Source organism: Xiphophorus hellerii, chromosome 9 (genome assembly GCF_003331165.1).
Source record: "Xiphophorus hellerii strain 12219 chromosome 9, Xiphophorus_hellerii-4.1, whole genome shotgun sequence".
Taxonomy (NCBI): Eukaryota; Metazoa; Chordata; class Actinopteri; order Cyprinodontiformes; family Poeciliidae; genus Xiphophorus; species Xiphophorus hellerii.
The window spans coordinates 760,061-787,950 of NC_045680.1; the positions used below are offsets into that span (position 1 = coordinate 760,061).

The 27,890-nt window shown below is 38.3% G+C and overlaps 2 protein-coding genes across 4 annotated transcripts in view; one reads left to right on the forward strand and one right to left on the reverse strand.

Moving 5' to 3' along the window:
• The window catches only part of LOC116725670 (phosphatidylinositol 4,5-bisphosphate 3-kinase catalytic subunit alpha isoform-like), a 30,200-nt gene extending 14,792 nt beyond the window's left edge, over positions 1-15,408 (reverse strand). Inside the window, exons 1-14 of one of the 3 annotated variants that reach the window (XM_032571881.1) lie at positions 15,394-15,408; positions 13,183-13,588; positions 12,710-12,797; positions 7,392-7,498; positions 7,127-7,295; positions 6,618-6,744; positions 6,223-6,432; positions 5,913-6,007; positions 5,203-5,358; positions 4,369-4,614; positions 3,536-3,621; positions 3,234-3,339; positions 563-715; positions 308-460 (exon numbers count right to left, since the gene is read on the reverse strand). In XM_032571881.1, the coding sequence (XP_032427772.1) occupies positions 308-460; positions 563-715; positions 3,234-3,339; positions 3,536-3,621; positions 4,369-4,614; positions 5,203-5,358; positions 5,913-6,007; positions 6,223-6,432; positions 6,618-6,744; positions 7,127-7,295; positions 7,392-7,447 (1,557 nt within the window). In that variant the 5' untranslated portion in view covers positions 7,448-7,498; positions 12,710-12,797; positions 13,183-13,588; positions 15,394-15,408. Of the gene's footprint in view, positions 1-307; positions 461-562; positions 716-3,233; positions 3,340-3,535; positions 3,622-4,368; positions 4,615-5,202; positions 5,359-5,912; positions 6,008-6,222; positions 6,433-6,617; positions 6,745-7,126; positions 7,296-7,391; positions 7,499-9,965; positions 10,073-12,709; positions 12,798-13,182; positions 13,738-15,393 lie in introns of those variants that run through there. The other 2 variants (XM_032571882.1, XM_032571883.1) reach the window with 2 other exon arrangements.
• Positions 15,409-15,444: 36 nt separating this feature from the next.
• On the forward strand, positions 15,445-27,880 carry zmat3 (zinc finger, matrin-type 3). Its single transcript, XM_032571886.1, has 6 exons — positions 15,445-15,642; positions 21,796-22,478; positions 23,311-23,448; positions 24,308-24,474; positions 24,553-24,656; positions 27,384-27,880. Exons 1-6 carry the CDS (start codon positions 15,519-15,521, stop codon positions 27,590-27,592), a joined length of 1,425 nt encoding a protein of 474 aa, XP_032427777.1. The 5' UTR covers positions 15,445-15,518; the 3' UTR covers positions 27,593-27,880.
• The last annotated feature ends 10 nt before the right edge of the window (positions 27,881-27,890 follow it).

Here is a 27,890-nt window from a genome sequence, read left to right on the forward strand (position 1 = left end):
GATATGTGAGAGGTTGTGAACAGTGTGAGGAGACGTGTTAATTATAAAGCTTGTGTAAAATATGAGGAGGCAACATAACGTGTTATAAAATCCTCAGGCTTAAATCACAACTCATTCAGCAGATTTTCCCTTCACACGTTAAACATTTAACAGCATTACACCATGCAAAATATGTTAATTCATGTAATTTCATTTATGGAAGGGGAAATTCCATTAGAGCGGAAACTGATGTCAACTGCTCACATCGACATTGCTTGTCAATTTAAACACAATTTCAGGTAAAATTAAATGCCTATTTTTGACAGACCTGTTGGGTTCCCGAGTGGTTGACTGAGAGATTGAAGTTAAACCCCAGTTCCCTGGAGATGATCCAGTTTGCATGATCTTCCACTGCATTCATGTCTGGGTATTTGACAGGACAGCTGAAGTGGTCAAACTCCAGCTCCAGACATGGCGTTTCCTAAATATACATTAAAATAAACCAAAAAATATACTCAGATACCATGCAGACTGCTGTATGCCATTTATGGCCCATTATTTCTTATGAAAACATGTTAAATACCTTATTGGGATTAGATCCAGTGACTCCTATTGGGTTGAGGAGGTCTTCAAGGCCATGAGGGACTGGCCAGAGGTTCAGAGCCATCTTGTTGGCCACCAGAGTGTGAGTGTAGTCAAATAGGTTAATGTTGCCCCAAGCTAGTGGACAGTGTTCCTGGAAAACACCACAAAATTAAAATAAAACACAAACTGTGAATTTTACAAGATTTCACTCCAATAAAAACCCAGAAGAGTGTATAACAAGGTTTCTACAGCTTTCAAAACTCAAATTTAAGACTTTTAAAGACCATTATCAATAAATTTAAGAACTGTATCACAAAAGAAAAATTGCAAATAATGGCTATTTATGGGTGCGGGTTGCTAACAGAAGTGAGATATTGTCCAGCCAACTGGCAATAAATTTGCACTTATCCACAAAGGATGTAGAGAAAGCTAGTTAGCTTTACCCTTGCTAGCTAGCTATCTAGTAACCAGCTAGCAGCAACTCCCTCAAGTCACAGAACGCAATGAAGATACAGTATCTGTGTGCAACGCAAATTTTTGAGTAACATTAAGTCCTTTGAGATAAAAAAAATGAAAACTACACAGAATATATAAAACTAAATAGTTCTGCCACAACATTTAAGACCTGTGACTAACATATTTAAGGCCAAATTAGTTTTTTCCCCAATGACTACAAGTCTTTAAGGCCTTAACATTAAAAACATGACTTAAAGACATTTTACAGATGTCTTAAATTTTGTGACAATATGCATCAAGTTTTCGGTTTCATTAATTCATTCATTAATTTCTACATTGTTGAAATTAGAAACAAACAATTATTTTACTAATTTTTTAATCGATTATTCTGACAATCGGACAATAGTTGTGAATGTGGCAGTGGCAGCTACCTGCAGCCAGCAAGTCAAAATGCACCTGTTTAGACTAAGTGCTGGGACAAAGGGCTGCTAAAGAAAGGTGTTTATCTTTAATTTAGACAGGCCATGAAAGGGCATCCGCTACTCTGACATCAACCTAGCTCTGCGGGTCAGGAGACGGGACTCACCTTAGGTGTCCATTACAATATCCATGTCTGACTTTCATTGATACACTCCACCCACACAAACCTCATCTAAAAATATTTCTAGATATGATTCTTAATCTGCTTTTGTGTTTTCAGTAAAATTACAACAAAGTGAGTTAAAAAAAAAACTTTTCAACATAAAAAAATCCCAGTTTAAATAAATGGTCAAGTCACTTTAGCTGATTCTGTTCCTGTTGATGTTTTCTGCCACCAAGGTGCCCATGACTGATTAGTAATTAAACAGAGCCAAAGATGACGCCACAGCTTCCATTCACCTCAGACTGATGAGGAGAAGAGGACTTCCAAACAGCACACACACATTATACAAATATACTGCTAGGTGTGTGTTGTTTCTAAAAAGTTATCCTATGTAGGCAAAACTACATATTTTACTCCCCCTGCCATCATTTGACCAATGGTGGAACCTCTAACTAAAAAGCTAGCAGGGCTAACCCTAAAAGCACTAATCATAATTTACTATTTACTATATTTACTTTTTAGATGGAGTAGCTTGTCAGCAAATAAGCAAATTTCCCCTTGGGGATTATAAAGTATATTATATTCTAGTCACATGAGTTCTGCTAATGCTAAAACATTACTTTAGCATTAGCTTCCACTACATAGTGTGTTAGTATTTAGTGGAAGCTAATGCTAAAGCACCAACTTCAATTCTAATGACATCTGGCCTTGAAAGACTACAACCCTAAAGCACCAATTTAATTTGGATATTATAATTTAGACACAACTATTGTATTTATGTTTATACGTTGTTCTAGATTAACCATTTTTTATTTTCTTCCTGTATGTTTGAAATAAAACATACTTTGTATATTTGAGACAGAGGTGGAAAAAAACAACAGCAACATGGAGAGGAAACAATGTTCTCCCCCTTCAAAATAAGAGCAAGAATAACAACTTGAATTCTTAACAGTCGATAACAAAACTTCAGAGATGTCAAACCTTATTCCACTGAGAGTTTATAAAACAGTCCAGTTTTATAACTGTTTTCCAGATTAAATCTAATCTGGAAAATTAAAGGAAGCCAAGTTTGCTAACAGTTTTCAAAGCTAGCTAAAGAGCAAAACAATTTGCACCACGATGCAATCAATTAATCAACCGAGTTAATTTGTATAGCACATTTCAACAGAAAGGCTGAATACATAGTTCCCACAAGTCTGAACCGGATGTCAGCCGCGCCACTAAACCACCATCTTGGTAGGCAAATGCAGCGCAAAGCATTGAAGAACCACAACTTCAAGACCAAGAAAAAGAAAGTAGAGTACTCAAAAAAAGTTACAATGTACTTATGTTGTTTATAAATTAGATAGAGGCTAGTCGAGAGCTAGTTCTTAGCTAGTGTCTTGTTTATTGTTGTCATAGTAACTCCATAGCAACTGTAAAGACAGTTAGCAACAGATACCTACCAAGATGGCTGTCAGCTGCAGTGTTCCTGGAAGTGTAACGTCACATGAGGACTATGCGTTAGCGGATTAGCAGAAGTTTTTTTCACTGTCCTGCGATTTCCACCGATAACTTTGCAGTCAGAATTTAAAACAGAACCATTTCTATGTTTTCTAGTAAACGCTGGTTAAACGCAGAGGTGTCTTACCTCCTTGGCTCCCTTTCTGCCTTTAACAGAGCAGATGGAGAGGCAGAGCCTGGCAGCTCGGGGGATGTCCGGGATGTACATGTCATACGGGAGCCACTCATTCCACCTGCACAAAACAGAAATCAACGCATCTGACAAGGAATGGAAACTTCTGAAAGGTGAGAAAAAAGGTCTGGTTCAACAGCAATATACAGTAATTTGGCAATTTAATCTCACCATCCTGCTGTTAATCTATCCTCCATCCAATAACTACTTAACTTGATAGAGTATGATATATTTTTTTAAAAGTAGTGACCACGTACCTGGGATTAGAGCAGGGTACTCTCTGTGTGTTGACGTTGTCACACATTTGTTCACCTCCATGGTAAATTCCAGTCCTCACATAAATCTACAAGAAAAGGGGAAATTCAAAATTACATTTAAAGGTTGCATAGGCTAGAATAGATCTATGGTCTATACAAAACATGTTCATATCATTTTTGAACAAAATCATTTTAATACGAGCTGTTTTAGGGCATCTTGTCACTTTAAATCTAAATAAGCCCCTGCTGGCTACGCCACCAACCTCAACGTTTACACTCGCAGGTAAAATGGCAACAGACAAATGCAACTATACAACCATACATCTTTGAAAAGCAGAAGTGGAGCCTCCTGCACAAACAACAATAATGCATCCAAAGGTTTCTGGGTGGTAAGTCAACATTAAAACTGTCTTTTCCAGCAGCCACTGTAAAGAGCATTCAACGGAAAAACCAGTCGACCAAATGCGCTGAAACTCAGCGTGAATTGCTAGGTAACAATCAGGAGGTTTTTGGAACAGCTCGTTTTCCAGAGACCAAAAAACACCAACTTACTGCCAAAAACATCTGGGTATTTTTATTTTTTATTAAGGGCTTGTGCTGTTTGCTACTTAGTTTATCTGCATTTTTCCAACTGAGTTTGGGCGAACTCAGTTGGAAGCTCCATAATGTCCGTTTATTTCAACAGGAAGCAACAATAGGAACAAAGGAAGCTGTGCAAAGTTTTAAAAAAGAAAAGAAAAGAAAACAGTCAAGTGATTCTGCTCTAAAACAAAGTTTAGATTCTGATCCGTTTATTATTGGATGTAAAAGCATTGATGTAGTTTTGTCCCCACCTTGTCTATGTCCCGTATGTTCACGTTGACGTAGGTAGCGCAGAGGATTCGTATTCGCAGAGTCCCGTTGATGCTCCACAGCGACTTGGACGAAGCCTCTCCATTCATGTACGACGTTGCCGTGGAGATACGTCGAGAGTATGATGGCATGACGAAGTTATCAGTAGGCAGCTGAGTGTACAGGCTGTCCTTAGCCATTAGCATCAGGTTTGGCATCCTGGCCAACATGATGCAACTACGGATGTACTGCAAGAGAATAAAGAAACAGTTTGTACGATACTGTGGAAGACAATTAGTGCCACTAAAGAAAAAAATAATCCTGTCTTTAATCTCAGAATTCTAATTCTGTATCAATCATGGTCAAAATACAAGTAAATAAACATTGTACCTTCCTTGTTATTGGATTAGTAAACCTACAATTTATTCAGCCTGTTCCTAATTTATTTGGGCAGATTTGAGTTTTAAGATTTGGTTTGCCAGATGGTGTATAATAAATTTAAACAATTCTGATTCTGAGAAAAAAAGTCATAATTCAAAACAAAAATTCTGAAGAAAAAAATCTATGGAGAAAAAACCCCCTCAGAATTCTGATAGAAATAAGTGAAAATTCTGACACTGAAGTCAGAATTATGAGAAAAAAATTCTCCATCTGAGAAAAACTATTTTGAAAAAAAAGTCAGAATTCTGAAAAAAAAACAAAAAAAACGAATTCTGAGATTAAAATCAGAATTCGTATACCTTTTAGCAGTGGCCTTTATCTTCTTCCATAGATGCCAAACAGAGCCACTGGGATTAAACAGTCCCATCTCCCAGAACCAGTCAGCTGGGTCTTACCTTGTACTGGCTTATGGGATACTTTTCCAGCAGGTATTCGTCACAGCCACAAACTTTGAGGATGTATTTCCCCTGATATTCTTGAACACACATCTTCAGCTGCTCTGGGGACAACAGCATGCTGCGCGTCTTCTTGCGAATGGCCTCTGCAATCACCTTTAGGGCCCGATGCATTCAAAGAGATTATGTTGGAGTTTGGTTTGGACACATCAATAAGTGAACTACTGTCTTGAAATGCAGTTTGCATTTCAGTCAATAAAAAAAAAAAATTTAACTCAAATTATATAGATTTATTACCAACAGACTAATCAGTCTTGTGTTAGTTAACCTTGTTATTTGTGACTCCCTTTTCTACCAGTTTTTCCTTCCATTCAACTTTTTATTAGTAGTCAGCAGTCTGAACTACCAGTTTCTGTAGTAATGGTCTTTTGCAGCTTCTCCTTGTGAAAGATGTCAGTAATTATGTGCTGGACAAGTCTGCACGTTTTTCAGGGACTGTGTAAGCTGTAATATACTTTTTCCAGACACAGAATTTTGGGCTTCCTGTAGCTACTAACCATAAAAATCAAAAATATCATAAATAAATGTTTTAAATAAATATTCAACAATATTTTAATGTAATGAAACGCCCTATGCACTCTTTACTGTTATATGTTATAATTACGTCAGCTTTAAAAATGTATTTATAATGTGTGGTTAATGAAACTCACCTGTTCCGGCACACAGTCATGGTTGATCTTTAGTGTATACTTTTGCTTGTCATTGTTTGGGGAAACGATCACCCATATTACAACAATAATCTGACCTATAAGACCAGCAGAAAATAAATAAATAAAAGAAATCATATCAATACTATTAAACGAGAAAGTATGCAAATTTATTGTTAAATAGCATGGGGCAAACGGATGCAATATGGTATTCTGGATGTTTTCTACTGAATTTATACAACAGCTGTACGGGTATCCTTTCAGTTACTCCTTTGATCATCATTGTCTGATTGGATTGTAAATCTTTGTTTACCTTTGTCCAGTTTGCTATAGATGTGTTTGGGAAGTTCCTGTGTCGACTCGACGCTGGGGGGGTAAACGTACAGCGCTCTGCTGTGAGGACCGCTGGCGTTTCTCAGCTCCACAGAGTCTTTACAAACATTCAGGATGTTTCTCCTGAAGTCCTGGACCTCTGGGTCCTTCACCAGGTCGAACTCACACACAGGCATGCCGATGGCAAAACCTTACACAACACACACAAAAAATGGAGGGTAAATTCGTTTTAAGTTGATTGTGGCCAACTAACAACAACACAAATCCTGAAATTGCAGAAAAATCCATCATTTATTTAATTTACTCCAAACAAAATTATGTTTATGGATTTAGAAAAATCCTTGTTTAGTGTTTTATTAGAACCCAGGATCTCACCGATCTCTCTGTTCAGGATCTTTTCCTCTCTGTTGCCGACCGGCTCGATCACTTTGAGGAAAGGCTGGAAGAGTCGAAGGTCACACAGCCTTCGAGTCTCATCGTAGAACTCCTCCCGCTCAGCTTCCTGTTGTTTTAGAGCAAAAAAATAAATAAAACTTTTAAAAAATAAATAAATCAGAAGTAATACACGTAATTCAGCTTTAAAGTGGCCCATTATTCTCCCTTGAACAGGTTAGGATAGGTATCTGCTTAGGTTGCTAGGTAACGCACTGGCCTTCGCTGGGGCTACTAGGTGGTTCATGATGTTACATACAGAAGGGTTTTGAAATGACTACTTTTCCAGACACTAAAAAACATTAAATTATTACCAAAAATCAGCTGGGTTTGTTTTTAAGCGCTTGACCTGTTTTTAGAACCAGTATAGACAAAAAACATGCAAAAAGAAAATTTTTCAAAATACTTTCGCTTATTTTTGCAGAGAAAAAAAAACCCCATCAAGTTCTCACCTGTGTAACACTGACAAAAATGTAGGAGGTTTCCTCCTGCAGGAGGTGATGGAGGGGATATTTTCTGGCCTCCTTGAACAACTCATGCTTGATGGTGATTAGCGTGGCCTCTCGGAGACACTCCAAGGTCAGAATCATCCCATTGGGCAGCAGGCAGTCCACTAGGATCCTAGTCACAACAACCAACATTATCAGTGCTTTACTGCTGATATTTCTGTTTGGAATAACATAAATTAATATTTAATTTCAGATCAGGAAGTCATACCTTGGGGGCATCAGGTGGATGCCCCATAGCTCCCCTGAGGACGGCCTTGGAGGCATCTTCTGCTCTGTCTCTCAGCTCTGCTGCACAGGTAAGCTGAAGAGAGCTACCTGAAAACACAACATCGCAAAGCTTGGTTTGTATGACTTGAAACTATTTTAAATCAGATGTCAAAGCTGATGGGGAGTTACTGCAGCATGTCTGGTCCAAAATGTTCTGCTGCAGATCACCTTTCATATCCCACAAAAAGCAAACAAAACAGCACATTGTATGAAACAACCAAAGTCACAAAAGTAGGAAATTGAAAAATGACCAACACCTATGCAAAACATTCCAGAGTTGCATAAAGGGAACTTGTGGGTTTACATAACACGGTTGTGTATTTATGACTTTAAAACTTTCATAATGAAACATAACCTTTTAAGTACTTAAAATAAACTATTTAGAGAGTTTCTACCACATGCTAGAGAGGATACTAGCAAAAGAAAACAGAACTACGTTTTAACTCAAAGACATACAGAAGCATTCATGTCACTTGGACGCTGACATTTTGTCACAATAAAAGCTCAAACTTAATTATGAAATAAACCATTCTACAAAACTTATAAAATTGTTTTCAATAAATATTTCGTTTACATTTTCTTTTCCTCTTTCAGTCGCATAATTTAAACAGAATCTCCAGACTGTTTGAATAGAAAAATTGGTTTCTGAATCAAAAATTGTCCAATAAAACCAAAACATAATTTGAGTTTACAGCGAGTTTCTCTGTTTGCAGAAAGACATTACCAGCATTTATCATTTTGTTCCCCAACTTTGCGTTGACCTCTTGCATTAAAAAAAATTTAAACGCCTTAAGAAACTTTGGTTTTGTAGTAATGCCATCAGAGTTTTCTCATTGTAAAATAAGAACATGGGGGAATATTTATGATTGAAATTCAACAAAAATATACTTTTTTAATATATTTAGCTTGGAGAACCTAAACTTTCAAAATTCAGAGAGCATGAAACAAGATGCTTTCCCTCTAATTCTTTGAAATAAATCACGATCAGGACCTGGAAAAGAATTGGACCAGATCTGTCCGTCCAGGTGAGAAGAGTAACGGTGAGACCGACTCATTTCGCTCACAGCTCTGAGTTTATTTCAGGAGAACAAATGAAGTGGAACGAAATGGTGATTCAGTCCAATTACTGCTGCATGAAAGCTGCGTCACATCAGAAAACTGAAACCCAAATGTGTGATTCAAGAAGTATTTATTATGAAATATGGATTTTATCTTTTGCACTAAGATTCTCACAATACTAAGAAAAAAAACCTTTGTCTTGTTTTCCTTAAATACAGCCAAATTTATTTTATTTATAAGCACCTTTAAAATGAGTGAAACTGACCAAAGTGCTGAACAGATATTATACAAAAACACCAACATAAATAAAGTTATGATATCACCAGGATAAAGACACAATGTTAGGAGAATAAAGCAGCAAATTTGTGCCATTTTGTATTGGGAAAAACAAAAAAATAAATAAAATACTAAAATGTAGAATGTTGATCATTCCTCATTTCATTAAGAGAAAATCTTTTAACAGCATCAAAATATTTTCAGTAAGCTTTTAAATAATCAAAATAACATTTTTCTAGTAATTTTAAGACATTTTTCTTTCAAATATCTTTTTATTTATTATTAGCAACATATTGACATATATGGTACAAAATTCATGCATAACAATCTAATTTTAGCCATTTTTAACCCCCAAATAAATGACTGCAGACATACCCAGCAAAACTGAACTGAAGTAAAAAAAAATAGAAAAGAGAAACCACAAATAAAGCCATTTGAGAAAACACTGCAACAATAAAATATGCTATCCACAAATGGGTGTGAAAAGATATACAAAACTTAATTATTTTTAAAAAAGGAGGTTTTTAAATAAATTTTCCCAACAAAATGTAGTCTTTTTTCTGCAAGTATTATCATTTTATTTTTGTAATTAAACAAATATTTTCATAGCCCTCATGCAACTCAGAGGGACGATTGAAATATAAGCAACTATTTAAAAATACTGTCATTTGAAATTTCTGTTTTAGAAAAGAAAGTAAGCAAAAGAAGGAAAAAAATCAGAAACTCAACCTTAAATTCCAAACAATGTCAGAAATCAAAGAATAGAAAGCAACTCAACACCCAATTAAAAATAAAATAAATAAAAACAAGACCATGACAGAAGATGCACATTATGAGGAAATTATGCAACTGGTCAGAAACAGCCCATTTCAAATGGCAAATATTTATAAATAAAATGAGCCAGGATGAACAAAAATTCTGCATTTTAGTTACCAGTCATGATTGTCTCATTCGGCTCTGTGCTGGGAAATTAACAACTTTAGACAGTCTGCTAAGGTCCAACACTCATAAGCACAACAACACGGTGAGTCAGCTGCAGCCGAGAGCGATGGGAAAGCATGCCACTTTCCTCCATTAACACTAAATAATAATCACTGTTTTACACCATTCTGGATGTTTTACTGCAGAGCTGAAATGGTTTATTTACATTTAATAAATAAATGAGAACAAAAGAACAAACCTTCCCTCAGAATATCAGCGGTATTTATGGTGTTTAACTTTCTGTCTCCTGGATGGGTTCTGGGAAGAGACCCGGGTCCATAAATGGATAGTATTTAATCTAGTTTCCTCAAGAAGGTACAAGGAAAAAAATGCAATATTTATTTTAGTGCATTGAGCAAAAAGAGCACATATATTCATATATTTCTAAGGTTAAAAATAAGATTCTATGATTTTCAGCTTTGAGTTGGCACATTTAAGCTCGTTTGTACTCGGAAATTCTGCTGATGTGAAAAACCCAAAAGATTAAGAAACAAGCTACAGATGTCGAAGTCACTTCCTTCCTTTTTTAAAGGCATACAAAAGGATTTAACAATACAACCATATTAATACAAAAACAAGACAATGACAGAAGCTGCATATTATGAGGAAATATAATTTGTCACAAACAGCAAAATTTGACAAATCTGCTGAGCTCGCCAACATTTTTTTAGTTAAAAAATAACATTTTTTAAATTATGTTCCAAAAAGTTACCAGTGTTTTCCTTGAGGAAAGCAAGAGTTCACTGCAAAAACACAAAGTCTTACCAAGTATTTTTGTCTTGTTTCTAGTGCAAATATCTTAATCTACTTGAAAAAAGACAAAACTATCTTACAAGTAACTTTTCAGCAAAACGTAGGAGCTTATTTTACGTCAATGATTCTTTCATAATGATTTTTAAAAAGTACCAGTACCACTGGCAATTTATTTCTCTTATAAATTATTTCCCATAAGTGAAATAATCTGCCAGTGGAAGAAATACTTTTTCACAAATATTGTGGAATTATTCACTTAAAACAAGCTCATATTTCTTGCTCAAAAGTAACTTGTAAGTTAGCGCCCTTGAAATGAGACTGAACTAAGACATTTGCACTAGAAACTGGATAAAAATACTTGGTAATTTTTGTGTTTTTGCAGTGTAAAGAAAAGAAAAAAACATTCTGCCGGGTTGTGCACTGCATTCAGTACATGCTGCTTGGTTTCTCCATCTTTGTTTCAAAACAAACCAGGATGATAAAGCATCTGCTTCACTGTCAAATGATAAGTCACGCTTTAAACGTTATCTAAAGCGCAGAACTGCCTCAAGTTAGGCGAAGATAAAAAACTGGTCTGGACGCTTCGTAGAGTTTTTCTACGAAAAACTGCAGCACAAGCAACACATGAGATTAGCATCTGCAGATATGACAGAAAGTGTAGAGATTTTACTTTTTTACTTTTACGTTGATAAATGTTAGACGTGCGAGTCTGCTACATTCCCTCTAAAAATTTTAACTTTCAGAGTCAAGATGAGCAAATTAATTTAACTTCATCCATTTAAAATTACAAATTAAACTAAACTCACATAATAGATACAGTTAACAATTAATGTGACATTTTTACTAAAAAGCTCTAAATTGCACTCATGATCAACACCTTTAGTGCTCATTTACAATTTAATCTTATTACATTCTGAATGTTCAGCCTATTTATTAGTAAATATGCCTTCAGTTTAAATATTTTCAGAGTCCAAATATTTCCTTACATTTTATTTAAGGCTTTGCAATAAATACTTAATTTATTGTAAAAGAAAAAAATTATGATGAATTGATCGATCTAAAAAAAAAAGTGGTAAATTATTTAGAGGGGGAAAAAACTCTTAGGCAGCGTTAATTGTACCGTTTTGTGTCTTTTAGTTACACTAATATAGCCAATAAATGCCTTACACGTTAAAGCTGTACATACAAATATGCCCTGCTTATAAAAAGGGAACAAAAATATTTTATTTCTACATTTAACAGCCAGTTAATCCAGATACTTTGTTGGCATTCTGGATAAATGCAACCAAAACAAACACGAGTGTCTAGCACTAGCGGAAAAAATGGCTCAACAAAAAAGAAATCTTACAACCACTAAAATCTGACACTAATCCATTTTTGTAAGTAAGTTGCATTCAATGTCTTCTTCTGAGTTTTGTGTGTCATTTCATTCAGTAGTTCTTGGTCCAGTGCCACCACAGGTAAGGAGGGGAACAGGTTTTACAAAAAGTTTGGTTCATTTGACAGTTCATTGTGAAAGCAAACCACAGCAGCTGAAAATGTAACAAATGTTGTAATTTTGGCCCCCAATCAAACCCTGAAACATTCACGTCAATCAAGACATGTTAAAGACAGAAGACTTCTCTAGACATACACATAAACGGAAAGAAACACTTAGGAGAATTAATCTCTGGCAACTTTCCGGTAATAATAATTACATTTTAAAATTCTCCTTACATGTTTACCTAAAATAGAACACTCCCAAAGGAAATGTACACGAAAACAACCCAGAAAAACCTTCATAAACTAAAAAAAAACACTACAATTGAGTAGTTCTGTGATCTCTGACCCTGGCCAGGATGTAGCAAAGTACTTTAGGACTAAAGAGGAAGTTTCCTTAAAACACAGGATGTGGGTAGTGGGGAAATATTGACCTAGACAAGTTTTTCTTTCTGTAATGCCATACAGCTACACAACAGATCTGTGGTCAGGCAGGGGAGATCAAACATCTGTTGAGGCTTTGCAGGACACAACTCCATATATTTGTGGGCAACAGAGGGTTTAGGGATTTGCACCACTCTGCATGACGAACTGGGCTCAATGGAAACACTTGTGACACAGTGATCGGGTTACACTTTGTTCATAAAATTAGCTCTGGAGTTGAAGTTAATTGAAGGATGACAACAGAAGTGATGTGAAAGAGAAACATACCTTTGACAGAGAGAGAGAGAGAGATGCCCTCCTATTTGGATGATTAGACAGTTCCGCCCTTCATTTTTAATCCATTTTCACGCCGTCGCTGAAATATTTGTAGAAAGGAGAAATTAAAATCCCAAAACAACCTGAGACTGAGTCTGAATAACAGAAATGGTGATTCATGTTGGCTAGTGGAAGCAAGTTAGCTAACGATGACAGCACACAAATGACAACCACATACAAAATAAAATACAATTAATTTAAGTGATGACACTAGCAAGTTAGAAACCCCTGTAATTACACTTTCTCCATTCTATAAACACACATTGAACTAATATTATCCAAATGTTTGCCCATCACAGCTAAAGGCTAATGCTATGCCTTTCCTCCCTTTGTGGGAAATAAAATTCCCCAAATAACAATAAAATGCACTAAAATATTAAGAGAATTTAAAAACACACATATATTTCAATTAATTAAAAACCTACCCGCTGCTTTCTACTCAAAGCTCAACTGAACGGATATCCTCGGTTTATATGCCTGTTAGCTTCCCAGCTAACCGCCGTTGCGGTTGGTTCCCTGCGGCCGATCCGGGGTTCGTGTCTGCCCGGCGCCGGGAAAGACGCAGGGAGGTGTCGGTCTTTCCCCAACCCCCGAGCCTTTCGCTTCCGCGCCAGCGTTCAGTGACAAGCAAGCCGAGGTCACTCTCACCCTCCCGGTGTCACGGAGAGCACAGACTGACCGGCGGCATGTCGACTCGGTCGGTCTGTCGGACGGACTCGACCGTTGGAGGATGTGTTGTAGAAAAGCAGCTGCCCGACTGGAGAAGTTGTGTTACTGCGACAAAAGCTTCTTCCACTTCCACTTCCACGCTGTCTCCTCCTCCCTTCCTTCCTTTAAAATACACACAAACACAGCCAGAGTGAGAGCCAATGACGTGTCGACTCAGTTTTACCTTCAGACTATGGCAATCACTGGAAACAGCGGCGCAAAACGTGGGCACGCGACGCACAGGGGCGCTGCGCTAGAGGGGGCGCCAAAACAAAGGTGTAAAATCAATTTCTAGTCAGCATTGTGTGTATTTAGCAGCTGTCTGTGCATGTGATCTATAGCAGAGCCAGGCTTGTAATGTGTTCGCATAGTACAACAGCATATTAGGACCGTTGTGGATAGAAAGAAGAAAAAGGAGGGGCACATTTCTACCAAAAAAAATTGAGAAATTTTCTAGAAAAGAACAAGGAACTTTTTGTGTTTGAAAAGTTGAAAATTTGCTAGAAAAAAATCTGAAATTTTGAGACTGATCTGAGAAATTTTCTTGAAAAAAAAATTCTGAGATTGAACAAAAATTAAAAGAATTGCTACAGAAAACCCAGATTTTAAGGTTAGCCTCAGAAATTTTCTTGAAAAAAACAAGAAAATTTTATTAGATTTTTTATTAGAAAAGTCACAAATTTTCAAGGAAAAACAATTTTGAGATTAATCTCAAAAATGTTCTAGAAAAAACATGGAAACTTTTGAGTTGCAAATTTTTGAAAAGTTTTATATTGAAAGAAATTGATATTGTTATTTGGTAAATATAGTTATTTATATGAATTATTTTGGTTTTGGTCCTTAAAATACCAACATTTTCACATAATTTTATAACTGCAGGTGTGTGTCTGGTGAACTTGTGGTTTAAAGTTGTTTGATTTTTACTCAGTGGGTAGAAAATCCAGAAATTTTACTCAACTGAGCATAGAGGTACTTCACAATAAAATTATTCAAGTAAAAGTAAAAAGTACAGCACAATAAAAAATACTCCTAAAAGTAGATTTCTTCAAAGAAGTTACTCAAGTAAATGTAACATAAGCGGTTACTACCCAACTCTGTAAATGATGTGATGTGGAGCCTGTTGGCAGAGGAACCGCCCCTGGCGATAAATTGTCCCAGAAGTTATTGCGATAAATGATAATATTGTTACTTTCAGACCATTTTCAATGCATCCTCAAAGATCAATAAACCTTAAATTCTAATGAATATTTAACACTGTCACTGGAAGACATTATAAATATCAAATAAACAAAAGAAACAACAAAGTAAATTATTTATGAAGTCTCTGGAAAAAAAAACTGTCCTTCAAAAAAAAGGGCAAGTTGAGACCAAAACAATAAAACCTGCAAATAGAAATTATTGAGCTCGTTTTAATCTATCATGTGATTAATTTATTGCTCATTGCGACAGATCTAAACAAATATAAACTGTAAGTATATATTTGTAAGTATGGAAGATCATAAGAGATTCACATTCACACTTTTACTCTTTACAGCCCGGACTTCAGCAGTCAGGAGTTATTTTATTGGTTTATTTTATCGTTATTATTCATTTATTATCTTTATCTTAATGCATTGCTTTTTGTTTACACGCATATCTGAGAACGGTTTAGTCATGATTTGCCAGCTCGGTGGCTGGACTTGACCACAGAGGTGTAGCATATTTATACAATGTGTCATTATTGCCACCCATGCAAAGAAGCAGCAGTGGCATCGGAAATGGGCCGTACCAAGACGGAAAGGGATGCTGGGCAAACCTCCGGGGGCATTTAAACAATCCCAAAGCGCCTTCACAAATTACACGACATTTTCCGATTATCTATGGCAACAACAAAACCAAAACGCGCAGTGGACGATGAACGGCGTGAATTTGTGCTTTGGGTTGGGAACCTTTTGCACCCTGTTCCCCTTCCGGTGGAAGCCGCGGTGTGCGCGTCCTGGTCGGGACTGTCATCCTGTCTGACCGCCCGCCCGGTTTTTCAGAGAGGAGAAGTTGGCAGAGGGATGTTCCGGCGATGATGGCGCTGCAGCTGAGATGCGGGGATGCTGCATACTACCAGAGCGCAGAATACTGCAGAAACTACACTTCGCCGCCTGTCGGCTACAGTGACAGCAGCCATTATCTTGCACGATTGCCAGGTAAGTTGAGGCTGACGTGCAAAAACTCTCCTGCGTTATTCTGAAAAAAAAGAGAGAGAGAGAAGAAGAAACTGGTGAAAGCCGGTGTGAGGTGACTGCAGATCGCTTCGCGGTCCGTGGGTGTAGAAACGGGGGTTGCCCCTGACGCTGCCGCTGTCATATTTCATGATGTTGCTGCTGGGCTGCACCAGCCACCATTCTGTTCGGCAAGATGCTGCGGTGCAAAAATCTGTGGACAGCTCTAGGAAATACGTGCACTGGAGAGACTTCAGATCTGAAGTCGGAGAGGAACAGGCAGAGCTGTAGCTCGATCTGAACTGCTGACATGTGACAGCCATAAAGAAAATGCTCCCTGATGAACCTGCGTAGCCGCTTTCCTGTGAGAAATCAGAGACATCGGGCCAAAATCTGTCATGCTGCAGCACTGACCATGTTAACAGCGAGAGACTGACCAATCCACCTCTTTATTCATGTTAATAAACCTCCAATTACTCACTAGGAACCCGTAGATTACCTTTTGGATTTAATTATTAGATTTTACAGTGTATCTGTTTGTCACTTTGGTGGATTTCTCTCTCTGTGTAAAACACCACTGATTACCTGCAAAAGCAAGTTTCTTTCCAAAAATCCTTTGGTGATATCTCAAAATGAAATATCTGTGTCAATGAACTGAATGGCAAGTCCTTGCTTCATTGACAAATTGATTTGTCATGTTTTCAATATATCAGGATTTTCTTGAGTAAAGTTTTGAGGACAAATAATGTGAATTGCAACTGGACAACAAGAGATTGGACAACATGCATGTTTCTGCTTTTGTTGTAATTTGTTGACAGAAATGTTATTGTGATTCTGAACGGAAAAGACAAAAAAGTAGAAATGGGAACATGAGAGAGTCTCTGCACCGTTTTTCTCAGTTGCTTTGGTGCATTTCTTGAATCCTTTTCAACCTTTCCAAACAGTAAGTGCATTCCTCAAAACAATTCATGCAAGTAGCAAAATATAATGAATTACCTGTCATTTATTTTACAAATATACTGAGAAAACCACAATTTTCTGTTTATTCTGAAACTGACAAAATAATGTTCAAATGTGTTTTTTCTTTTTCTAAACTGGGTATATCATGAAAAGTTAGTCTTTTGTGTTATGAAAAAACAGTCAAACCTCTTAATACAAGAGAAATCTCAAGATTTGAAGAAAATGTCAGCTTATCAAAGATGATTGATAAGATCAATAATCTTTAGATTAACTCATTAATTGATAACTTTCATCCCTACAAGACTTCCTGCTCTGCCAAAATCACTGTTAAACACAATCACTTAAAGGGCAACATATCTCAGTTAATGTTGAAGTTAGTTAAATTCCTGAACAATTTATCAGGAGTAAAAATAAAATGAAGAATTTAGCTACAGTAACCGACGGTTACAGGGGAGGCAGTGAAATGTCCGGATGGATTCAGTGCAGAAGGCATGTACTTCCTGTCGCTCCATAATTGATGTGACACAACGCGGCACCTATAAAAGAAACTCAAGAGAAAATGAACAGTTGGCCTATTTAAAGACTCTCAGAGGAGAGAGTGAAATTAAAAAAAGGCTTGAAGACTCTGTTTTTGCGTTTTGTTTCTGGGCGCTCAACCAGCGAGCTGCAAACTCCTGAGTCAAGCTCAAAGAAATCTGACAAGTGATGGCGCGTCTGAAATAACATCAAGGATTTTATCTCTGGCAGCTCCTCTTGAGGCTGTGAGAACAAAAAAAAGGCTGAGGAGAAGTGTGATGGCTGGATAATGAAGCATTGGAAATTGGGCTTTATGTAATCCTGATTTTTGACCTGCAGCTGATTGCCTTGTCACTGCAGTCAAAACGGTGAGTATTTATATGACTCTGCAGCCAGGAATAGCCGTGTTTCTGTGTTTCTGCTTACAAAGGGCAAAATCAGAAGTGAATAAAATGCTAACCTTGACCTATCTAGCCAACATAAAGTCTACGGGAGCTCAAAGGGGCCAAAATTATAGTGCAGACAACAGAGGATTTTACTCAAGTAAACAAACAAACTGCAACGGAAACACTTTTTACCATCACGAGTAAAAAAAGTGATGCTAAAAACAACAACATCCAGTTGTTGTGATGACATGTAAACATTTTTTATGTTACTACTGCCAGAAATGACAAAGAAGACAAAGACAGGAAGTGGTAGGAGGATGACAGCGCAGAGTGTTTTTAATGACTTATCTCATGAACAAACTTATTTACTTGTGATTTTAATGTATTTTTTAGTAGAAACATGGAAATTTTGGGGGTTTTTTTTTTACATTAGTGGAATATCGACAAAGTTCTGCGCACATCTGTAATGGAAACAGTTATTTTCAGCATCAATACACTGGGAAAAAATAACTTTGCTAACTATTTTTGTCTAGCTTCTAGTGTAAATATCTTAGTACGCTTGAAATAAGACAAAACTAACTTAACTTTTCAGCAAGAGATAGCAGTTTGTTTTAAGTAAATAATCCCTCAACATTGATGAAAAAGTACTAGTTCCACTGGCAGATTATTTCACATATTTAAAAAAATTATTGGAAAATGTCTTGTTGCAAGTTGTAGTGACCTAGTCAAAGTCTGGACCAAAATCCAATCAAGAATTTGTGATGAGACATAGAAATCGCTGTTAACAGACTCCCAACTGAGCTTAAACTAGTTTACAAAGAGGAGGAAGCCGGAGTACCCAGAGAGAACCCACGCATGCACAGGGAGAACATGCACACTCCATGCAGAAAGACCCCGGGCCGGGAATCGAACCCAGGACCTTCTTGCTGCAACAAGAAAGACAGTGCTACCAACTGCGCCACTGTGCAGCCCAAATTCAAACACACTTTTCAGAAACATGGTTTTGCCTGAAAAACAATCATCCACTTCCCAATTTTGCACCACTTTGAGTTAATCTGTCATTTAAAATCTAAATAAAACACATTGGATTATGTGGCTATAATTAGGAGAAGTCAGTATTTCTGCTCATCTCTCCTGCAGTTTTCCTTAATGTCATCTCTAAGCAACAAGAGCAGAACTTCCTCTACTGTGGCACATGTTCCCAAAAATACAAATAAAACGCATCAAAACAAAGTAATATTTCTCCCCAGTTTCTTAAATCAGCCGTTAGAATCCAACTGGGAAATAAAAATGAAGCTGGTAGACTATTGTGCATCAAGAGACTACATCTATTGATTTCCAGCTGGAGTACAATAATAGGCTGCAAGGTATCTATTGTCTGTGTTGTTCTCCTATATACGCAGTGTTTTCAGCCAACTAAGGGTTAATTATATTGGAGAAAAGCAACTAAGAACAATGTGGTATAGAAGAAGAAAATCTGCCTGAGGTCTTTGTATTCTTCATTCAAACAGACTCAGGCTGCAGTTTGTAATTATGTTACATGATTTTAACAATCGAGTCTGGGATGTAAGAGGTTTCATGTTACATGTACAAGAACAGAGATAGTGCAACAGAAAGCCTGGATCTTCCTGGTTATGTTGAGACATGCGGATAATTGCTCTGTGTACGTTTGGGCTTAACTAAAGAAGACAGAAACAGCGGGAATAAACCTCCATTTGTTGTTTGAATTCACATTTTGCATGTTTTTGTACTTCCGTTTGGGTTTCTACAGCTTCTGAAAACAACAAAACACAAAAAAATAAAACACCCGGTCATTTTTTTGGACAATAAATTAATGATCCATTTAAAAAAAACCTTGAAAATGTAACGTAACAAATCAGCAGGCACTGCCCGTTTCCTAGCAACCCCAGCGGAACTCCACCCATCGCCTAGCAACCAAATGCAGAGCTCCAACACATTTGATCAGCTGGTGTTACTCCTGGAAGAGACAAGGGTTTTGATGTTGACTTACCATCCAGAAACTGCTTTCTGCACTCTTGTTGGTTGCGCAGGAGGCTCCACTTCTTCTTTTCAAAGATGTACGATTGCAGCCATTTTCACGTGAGTGAAAATGTTGAGTTGGGGGTGTGGCCTCAAAATCTCATTAAGAATCCATCCATCCATTTTCTTGCACCCTACAGGGGTCAAGAGGGTTGCTGGTGCCAATCTCCAGAGAGACATTTCGGGCGAGAGGCGCGGTCACCTTGGACATGTCGCCAGTCTGTCTCAGAATATTTAATAATAATTTGACGCAAAAAATCTTCAAATTAAAAAATTCTTTATTGATTCCAAAGGGAAAATAAATGTAACTCATATTAATTCAAATTCTTTAAGGATTTAACGGCTGTTGGCAGCAGTCTGTATAGTGAAAAAATTTAATCAACATGTTTTGAATAGGCCATAGACCTACCTTAACCTGATCAAGTAGCATAACGTGTCACCTTTAAGCACTTGGGCTTCTTTTCAGAAGCAGTTGAGACCCAAATGGAAGCTCAGAAATGTGTCAAATGTGAATTTTGTGCAATAGGTCCCCTTTAAACCTAATTTTTTTTTCGAGATTACTTCAAACAAATCAGTGTTAGAAGACTTAAAAACATTTCTAAATAAGCAGCTCCAAAAAACAAAGGCCACAAGAGCAGGACTCAAAATATTAATAAAGAATGAAATGGATTGAGACGGTCCTCCTTGTTGGCCGTGTGACTCGTCCTGCAGCTGATGTGACTAATAGTAAGGTCAGGGGCTTGTCTGGCGTACCTTTCTCCTGAGGTCAGCAGGACCGGGTGACAGGCAGCAGGACGGGGCGGACAGAGAGACGGACAGGCAGCGGCGCTCGGAAACACAAACAGCCCAGGCTGTTATTTTGGGTCTGGGACTCACTGCCAACGGCGTTCAATCGGATTTTCAGATGAAAGCGTTCAGCAAAGTGGGTTTTGACACAGCTGTTTGCTGAGTACTGACCTGACAATTTAGAGTTATACATACAACCCCCACCTCAAACACACACACACACACACCCACACACACACAGGCGGTGACAAAGCAATCCTGAAAACAGAAGTGAGAATACCTAGCTAAGCCAGAAGATGTGTGTGTGTTTGTGGCCTATAGGATGAAAAAGGAGGGGAAAAAACATGGAGTTAGAGTTGGTACTGCGTGTGTGTGTGTGTATCTGATGTCCTGTATGCTTGACTGCAGGCGCTGCATGCTCAGCCTGATCTTTCTGAAGCCCATTGAAGTGTGAAGCTCAAAGCTCTGTCCAAGAATGTGTTTCTGTTCGCTCTTTGTCCATTTTGCCTCTGGGCTTTAAATCTGCGCCATCATCAGCTGTCAAAATCCACCCAATACACATTTATCATCATTTTAATCAAATGGAAGTTATTTTTATCTTCAAAAAGTACTTTTTGTTAAGTTTAAAATAATTTTTGGATTCATGTTTGCAATAACATTGAAGCTTTTAGCTAAAACCAGAATTGTGTGTTTGGCTTTTCATGCTGCTTCTTTGCTGCTGAGTCCTTCAGGATTCATTTCACTGTGAATTCTCTAAAACCTACGGTGGCGTATTAGAGCCGCTGAAGATAGAATAAAAGGAGGAGTCAATTTCCACCAAAACAATCTAAAATTTTCTGGAAAAAACATGAACATTTCTGAGTTTGAAAAGTCACAAATTTTCTAAAAAATTCAGAAATTTTAGGAGTTTCAGAAATTTTATAGAAAAACTTGGGAAAACTTGGAATTTCAAAAGTTTAACATTTTTAAAAGTTTGAAAAATAAAAAAACTGAAATTTTGTGATACATCTAAGAAATTTTCTAGAAATTATGTGGAAGTTTCTGAGATTGAAAAGTCAGAAACTTGTTAAAAAACATTTTTAGAGAAACGTGGAAATTTTATGAGTTTTAAAAGTCAAAACATTTCTGAAAAAACCCCAGAAAAGTGAGATTTTGCTAAAAAAAAAAAAAAAAAGAATGAGAAAATTTCTGAGATTCAAAAATTGAATATTTTTGGAAATTTTCTGATTTTCAAAAGTTGAACATTTCTAGCCAATTCCAGCTGAAGGTTGCTCAGTTAACAGAAAGGGTCCCAGGCCTGATAATAAACAAGACTTAAACATGTTCAGTGTCTTCTGGCCTCTGAATGTGCTGAGATTTCTGCACACAATGTTACTTATAGGCCTTTAACTCTTCATGGACTTCACTAAACACATAAACCAGTTGACAGATTACGTTTGGGTTTTCTCAGGTCCGGACGCCATGTTGAAGCCTCCTCTCAGTCTCTTCAGTCATCCCCAACAGCCCTTCCATTACATGGACTCTCTGCACCATTTAGGACCTCCACCCATTGCTGCTACCCAGCCAATCGGACCCCCAACTCTTCCTCCCACTCAGAGTCTAGGGCCTTCTGCCCACACGTTGAGGCCTCCATCCATTACGCCACCGCACACCTTAGCCCCACCTCCAATGCCCCCAACCCAACCAATGGGGCCTCCTCCAATGGCGCACACTCTAGTTCCTCCACCTGTAGATCCAACACAAGCAATTGTACCTCCAACCATTGACCTCACCCAGCCTTTAGGTCCTCCACACCTCCGCCCAGCTCAAGCACTGGTCCCTCCACCTGTGGTGCCCGCACCCAGCCGCTTCCCGCTGCCCCCCATTCCCTTATCCTCACCCCCCGCTCCAGACCCAGGTCCGTCACAGATTACCCCACGGCCCCCAGGACCAGCACAGGTATCCAGCTACCCGTGTGGGCCTCTACCAGGCCAAGCGGCTCCTGCCGGCGAGCAGCCCCAGGATGAGGGCTCCTTGCTGGGGGTGGAGGAGCAGGACGACCCTCTGGGTCTGGAAGAACTGTGCAAACCACTGTACTGTAAACTCTGCAATGTTACACTTAACTCCGCTCAGCAGGCACAAGCTCACTACCAGGTGAGTGGAAACACACTCCCAATTCAAAGCTGCAGTATGCAACTTTTACAAAGTTATGTTTTGTAAAAGTTGTTATGACTTGATGTTATGACCAGGCCTGTCACCATAACCAATTTTAACGGGATGATAAATTGTCCCGTTTATCATTGCAATAAACAATAATATTGTTGTTTTCAGAGTATTTTCAATAATGGTAATGGCATAATAATCTGAAAGATCAAGAAACGTTCAATTCTAATGAACAATGATCAAAAATAAATAAACAAAGCAACAGAAACAACAAATGAAATGAATTATGAATTATCTGTAAACAAAATTGTCCTTCAGAAAAAAAGGCAACAGACTGAAGACTTCAGTCATCCTGCTTTTGGCAGAAGGAGAAGAAAGAGAAAAACAATAAATCATGCAAACGGAAATTATTGAGCTTCTTTGCTAGCCTTAGCATTCGTGGAAGGCTCTGTTGCAGCATAGCAGCGAGCAAGGAGGAGAGTGCATACACAAGAGTGATTGGCGGCGCTGAGACCCTCCTCCTGGCTCTGATTGGTTGTTTCTGACTCAGTGGTTTATTTCTTTAATTAGCACTGGGAGGAGGTAAAGCTAAATTTCTCCACAGTCTTATATTATACTGTCACGACATGTTAATAATTTTAACAAATATGTAAACATCTTTTTTATTAAGTTACATACTACAGCTTTGACCAATGTAACCAACATAAACATTCAGCTGCCCTTTTACTTTATACTTTATGCCAACACCTGAATTGGGTAGCATCTAGTTACGTTTACTTGTAACTGGCCACAAAAATACTAACTTCTGCATCTTTTCATCCAGGGAAAGAACCACAGCAAAAAGTTGAGAAATTTTTATGCTGGCAGCCAGCAGCCACCTGCCATCAGGATACCAGAAGCCCTGGAGGGCGCCGGTCCGAACGCCGGCTCAGGAGCCGCTGATGCTGATGGAGGCAGACAGGTTAGGCCAAACTACATCATTTCTGCACCAACTTGCCTGTTTAATCTGAGGAGGTGGGAGGCAGCTGCAGTCGATTAATGGTGACCTACTACGCTTCCTTGAACAGGTTAGGATTGAACTGTAGCTATAAAAAACATTTTCATTAAAATGTTTTTGCACAAAATCCTCCTCAGATAATATTTTGAGCTCCTTTTAGAATGAGCTGTTTTAGGGCGTCTTGTCACTTTAAATGCAAATAAGCTGCTGCTGGCCACACCCCCCAGCTCAACGTTTATACTTGCATGTGACGCACACTTTGGGCTGCTAGGTGACAAGCAGAGCTCCGACGGGGTTGCTAGGTGACGAGCAGAGCTCCGCCGGGTTCCTAGGTGACGGGGAGTGCCTGCTGATTTGTGATGTTACATTTTGAAGGTTCATTGTCCAGACACCAAAGAAACGACTGGGTGGTTCTTTTAAGCACTAGAGTTGTTTTTAGAAGCAGCAGAGACCCAAACAAAAGTACAAAAACATTCAAAATGTGAATTTTGTATAATAGGTCTCCTGTAATTGTGGATGCACATTCTTCTCTCAGCACTGATCAGTTTAGATTTTCATCTTCAGTCCTGATTTTTATATTGAAAACATTTAAATTTAAATAAACAAATTATTTAAACAATTTGTTTATATCAGACATCTGTTTCCTTATCTCTAAATGGTGGTTGGTGTATATTTTGCAGTAAAAGAAAACAGAGAGAATGACTCAGAGATCTGTTTTTCTGCCTCTCAGTGGTTCTGAACATTTCTTTTTCGTCTTTGCTTCGTGTTTGCTCCCTAACTCCTCTCACCACAAACAGTGCGATGCTTTGTCTGGTGTTTGCAGGCGCTGTATAAAGGGGCTCCCCGGGTCATCCTGGCCACTGAGAACGACTATTGTAAACTGTGTGACGCCTCCTTCAGCTCGCTGGCAGTTGCGCAGGCCCACTACCAGGGCAAAAACCACGCCAAGAAGCTTCGCCTGGCGGAGGCCCAGCAGAACTCCAGCAACATGTGGGTTTGGGTCGGGAAACGTTTTCTGTGTCAGCAACTGTTTGTCTGAAAGGGATTTTTGTCTTCACCTTTTTACAGGGAAGGCAGCAATGAGGGAGCGCCGAGAAAAAATCGGAAAGATGGCAACGAGTACCGACTGGTGAAAAACCGCCGCAGCCCCCAGCTGCCCGCCGCCGTGCCAGGTGAAAAGTCAGGAAGAAACTAAAACCGGTTTTACCTCTGAATGAAGTTTTTTGATCAAAGCTTGTTTGGTCGAGGGAAAAGTTTCAGTTTTGAATCTAAACCCAGCTGACCTGGGGTTGCTCAGCTTGGGTTGCTAGGTGACGGGCGGAACTCCACTGGGGTTGCTAGGTAACAGGCTGAGGCGAGGGGCAGTTGCTGCTGATTTGCTACGTTTCATTCAAAAGGTTTTTGAAACAGCTCCTTTTCCACACACCAAACAACATGAAATTATTGCTGTAAATCAGCTGAGTGGTTTTTTAAGTGCCTGGGATGTTTTCATAAGCAGTAGAGACCCAGATAGAAGGATAAAAACTGTGCAAAAAGTACATTTTTCACAATAAATTCCCTTTAAAAAGCAGACAACTGATCGCAACGTGTTAGTGGAACAACACATTTATAAATAAATTGAATTTATACTCCAGAGCAACATTTAGTCCAGAAAGTACGGTATTTAGTCCCGTCATAAGACATTCTGCTGGATGATAAATTCTTCTCAAAATTATTGCCATAAATGTTAATATTGTTGTTTCAAATAATATAATAATAATGGCATATTAATGCAAGTATGTCAAAGATCAAAATCACTTTGATTTCTAAAGAATATTTAGGAAAACATTTTAAAAATCCAAAATAAAAAACAAAGCAATAATTAAAGTGGAATATCTGTAACCAAAATTGCATTTCAGAAAATATTAATGAACAGGCAGGAAGTGCAAACTAACTACTTCATACAGTGTTTTTCAACAAGTTTCAATGAGAGCATCTCTTTAATAACTGCTGCTCTAGTGGAAATTATTGAGCTCATTTTAATTCATCATGTGATTAATTAATTCATTTCAGATTGTGACAGACCTAACGGTAAGCCCAGGCTTCCCTTCTGGACTTTCACAGCTTAGACGCCGTTTTCCCTGCCGTTAATGTGGATGCATGCATAATATATAACGTCTTCTCTTCAGCATTGTTAGCTTTCAGCTGGCTTGGCGTTTGCAAATGTCCTTGATGCATGGAGCAAGAGAGAAAAGACTTTAAATCTGCTGATTTCAGTCAACAACAAAAACTGCCTCATAATGAAAAACAGGAAACGCTTGACAACTATGTTGGCCAGGTGGGGGCCACAGAGGAGGCCCCCACCTGGCCACCTCTGTTGGCCAGGTGGGGGAGTGTTTGATCTTTTTCAACAGTTTTTAAAGAAAAATGTTGGTCAGGTGACTGGTGGCGATCTTCAGTCGTGTTTGTTTTCCTGCTAACCTATAGGGTAACAGCTTGCTGAGAAAAACCTCCACAGTATTTGTTTTCACCTTTTGAGCTTGTGTGTGTGTGTGTGTGTGTGTGTGTGTGTGTGTGTGTGTGTGTGTGGGTGTGTGTGTGTGTGTGTGTAAGCAGATACAGCATAAGAACGTCAGACCTTGTGCTGACGTCAACATACCCTTCTTGCTGTGTCTGATTCCGACTCTTTTTTACAAACTCATTAGCAAATCGGCAAAGAGTTAAAGAGAATAAATGAGAGTAAAAACAATCAGTTTATTCTTTTCCACAATTATCTGCTCATGTCAGCAGATTTTGTGATGGAAATATCCTGGAACAGCTGACCTTGTGCAGTGTGGTTGCTTTGTCGCTGTCATTTTTGTCTCTTTTTGACATTTTTCTGCACTTTCTACACAAACAGTGAACATTGTCCTGAACCGTTATTTCTGAGCACCGAAGACGGTTATTTTATCAGAATAAATGAATCATTCTGTCTTTTTTCTTATCCTATGATTAAACTTGTTTCTGTTTGCACTGAACTTTAAGAAAAGCAGAATTAGTCGAGTTTAGAGGTTGTATTCACCAAGAATGCTCTGCTCTGAAATCCACTTCCTGCTTTTGGAGCGGTTTCTGGTCTGCTTGTTGTTCACATAAGCATTGGAACAGCACCAGAGTTCACTTCAACCGAACCAAGAGCCAGGTTTGCTGGACCAGAGTTTGGTTATTCTTAGTTTGACTGGACTATTTTTTTTCAGAATGAGCTGTTGATGGCTGTCTTGTCACTTTAAATCCAAATAATCTGCTGGATTGCACTTGCACGTAAAAATGGCTGCAAACAGATGCACAATTATAAAACACGTTTGAAAAGCAGAAGTGGCGCCTCCTGCACAACCAACAAGAATGCAGCAAGTGGTTCCTGGATGGTAAGTCTAAAGAATATTTAACACTGAAACCGGAAAACATTAAAAAATTAGAAAATAAAAACAAAACTTAATAATTAAAGTGTATTATGAAGTCTCTGCAACCAAAATTGCAATTCAAAAAATATGAATATTTCAACTCAGACCATTATAACTGTTATAACAGTGCAACAGTTATATATTATATAACATCATGGTATAAAGCTGACCAAACTTTCTGGAGTTCCCCCTGGGTTGCTAGGTGATGGGCTGGAACTCTGCTGGGGTTGCTAGGTAACGGTCTGTGCTTCGATTTGTGACGTTACATTCCGGAGGTTTTGGAAACGGCTCATTTTCCAAACTCCAAAAAACAATACATCATATTAATATTACATTACTACAAACAATACATTGCCCAAAAACGGCTGGGTGTATTTTTGGGCGCTTGGGATGTTTTTAGAAGCAGTAGAACCCCAAATGAAAGAAAAAAAACGTGCAAAATGTGAAATTAATGCTGCCTGTTTGTCTTTCCGCCCCGTCCAGGGCCGTATTACAACCCGAGGCCGAGGCAGCGCATCCCCAGGGACCTAGCCATGTGCGTGACTCCCAGCGGACAGTTCTACTGCTCCATGTGCAACTGCGGCGCCGAGCAGGAGACGGACTTCCGGCAGCATCTGGAGAGCAAGCAGCACAAAGCCAAAGTGTCGGAGCTGAGATACCGCCATGAGATGGAGAACCTCGGCTACAGCTAAGAGGGAAGAGCCGACCCAAACAGATTCAAACATCCAAAATGGAGGCCAGATCTCACCGCAGATCATCTAAGATTTAATTTAAACATCAAATCCAGACAGGAGCATTTTAAAAAGTATTACAGCAGCTCAAACAGTAGATCAAGTAGTAAATAGTTACATCTGTGTTTTCCTCATTTAAGATGTTTTGGCTCTTTACACTGCAAAAACACAAAATCTTACCATGTAATTTTGTCCAGTTTCTAGTGTAAATATCTTAGTAAACTTGAAATAAGAGAAGATTAATTTATAAGTAACTTTT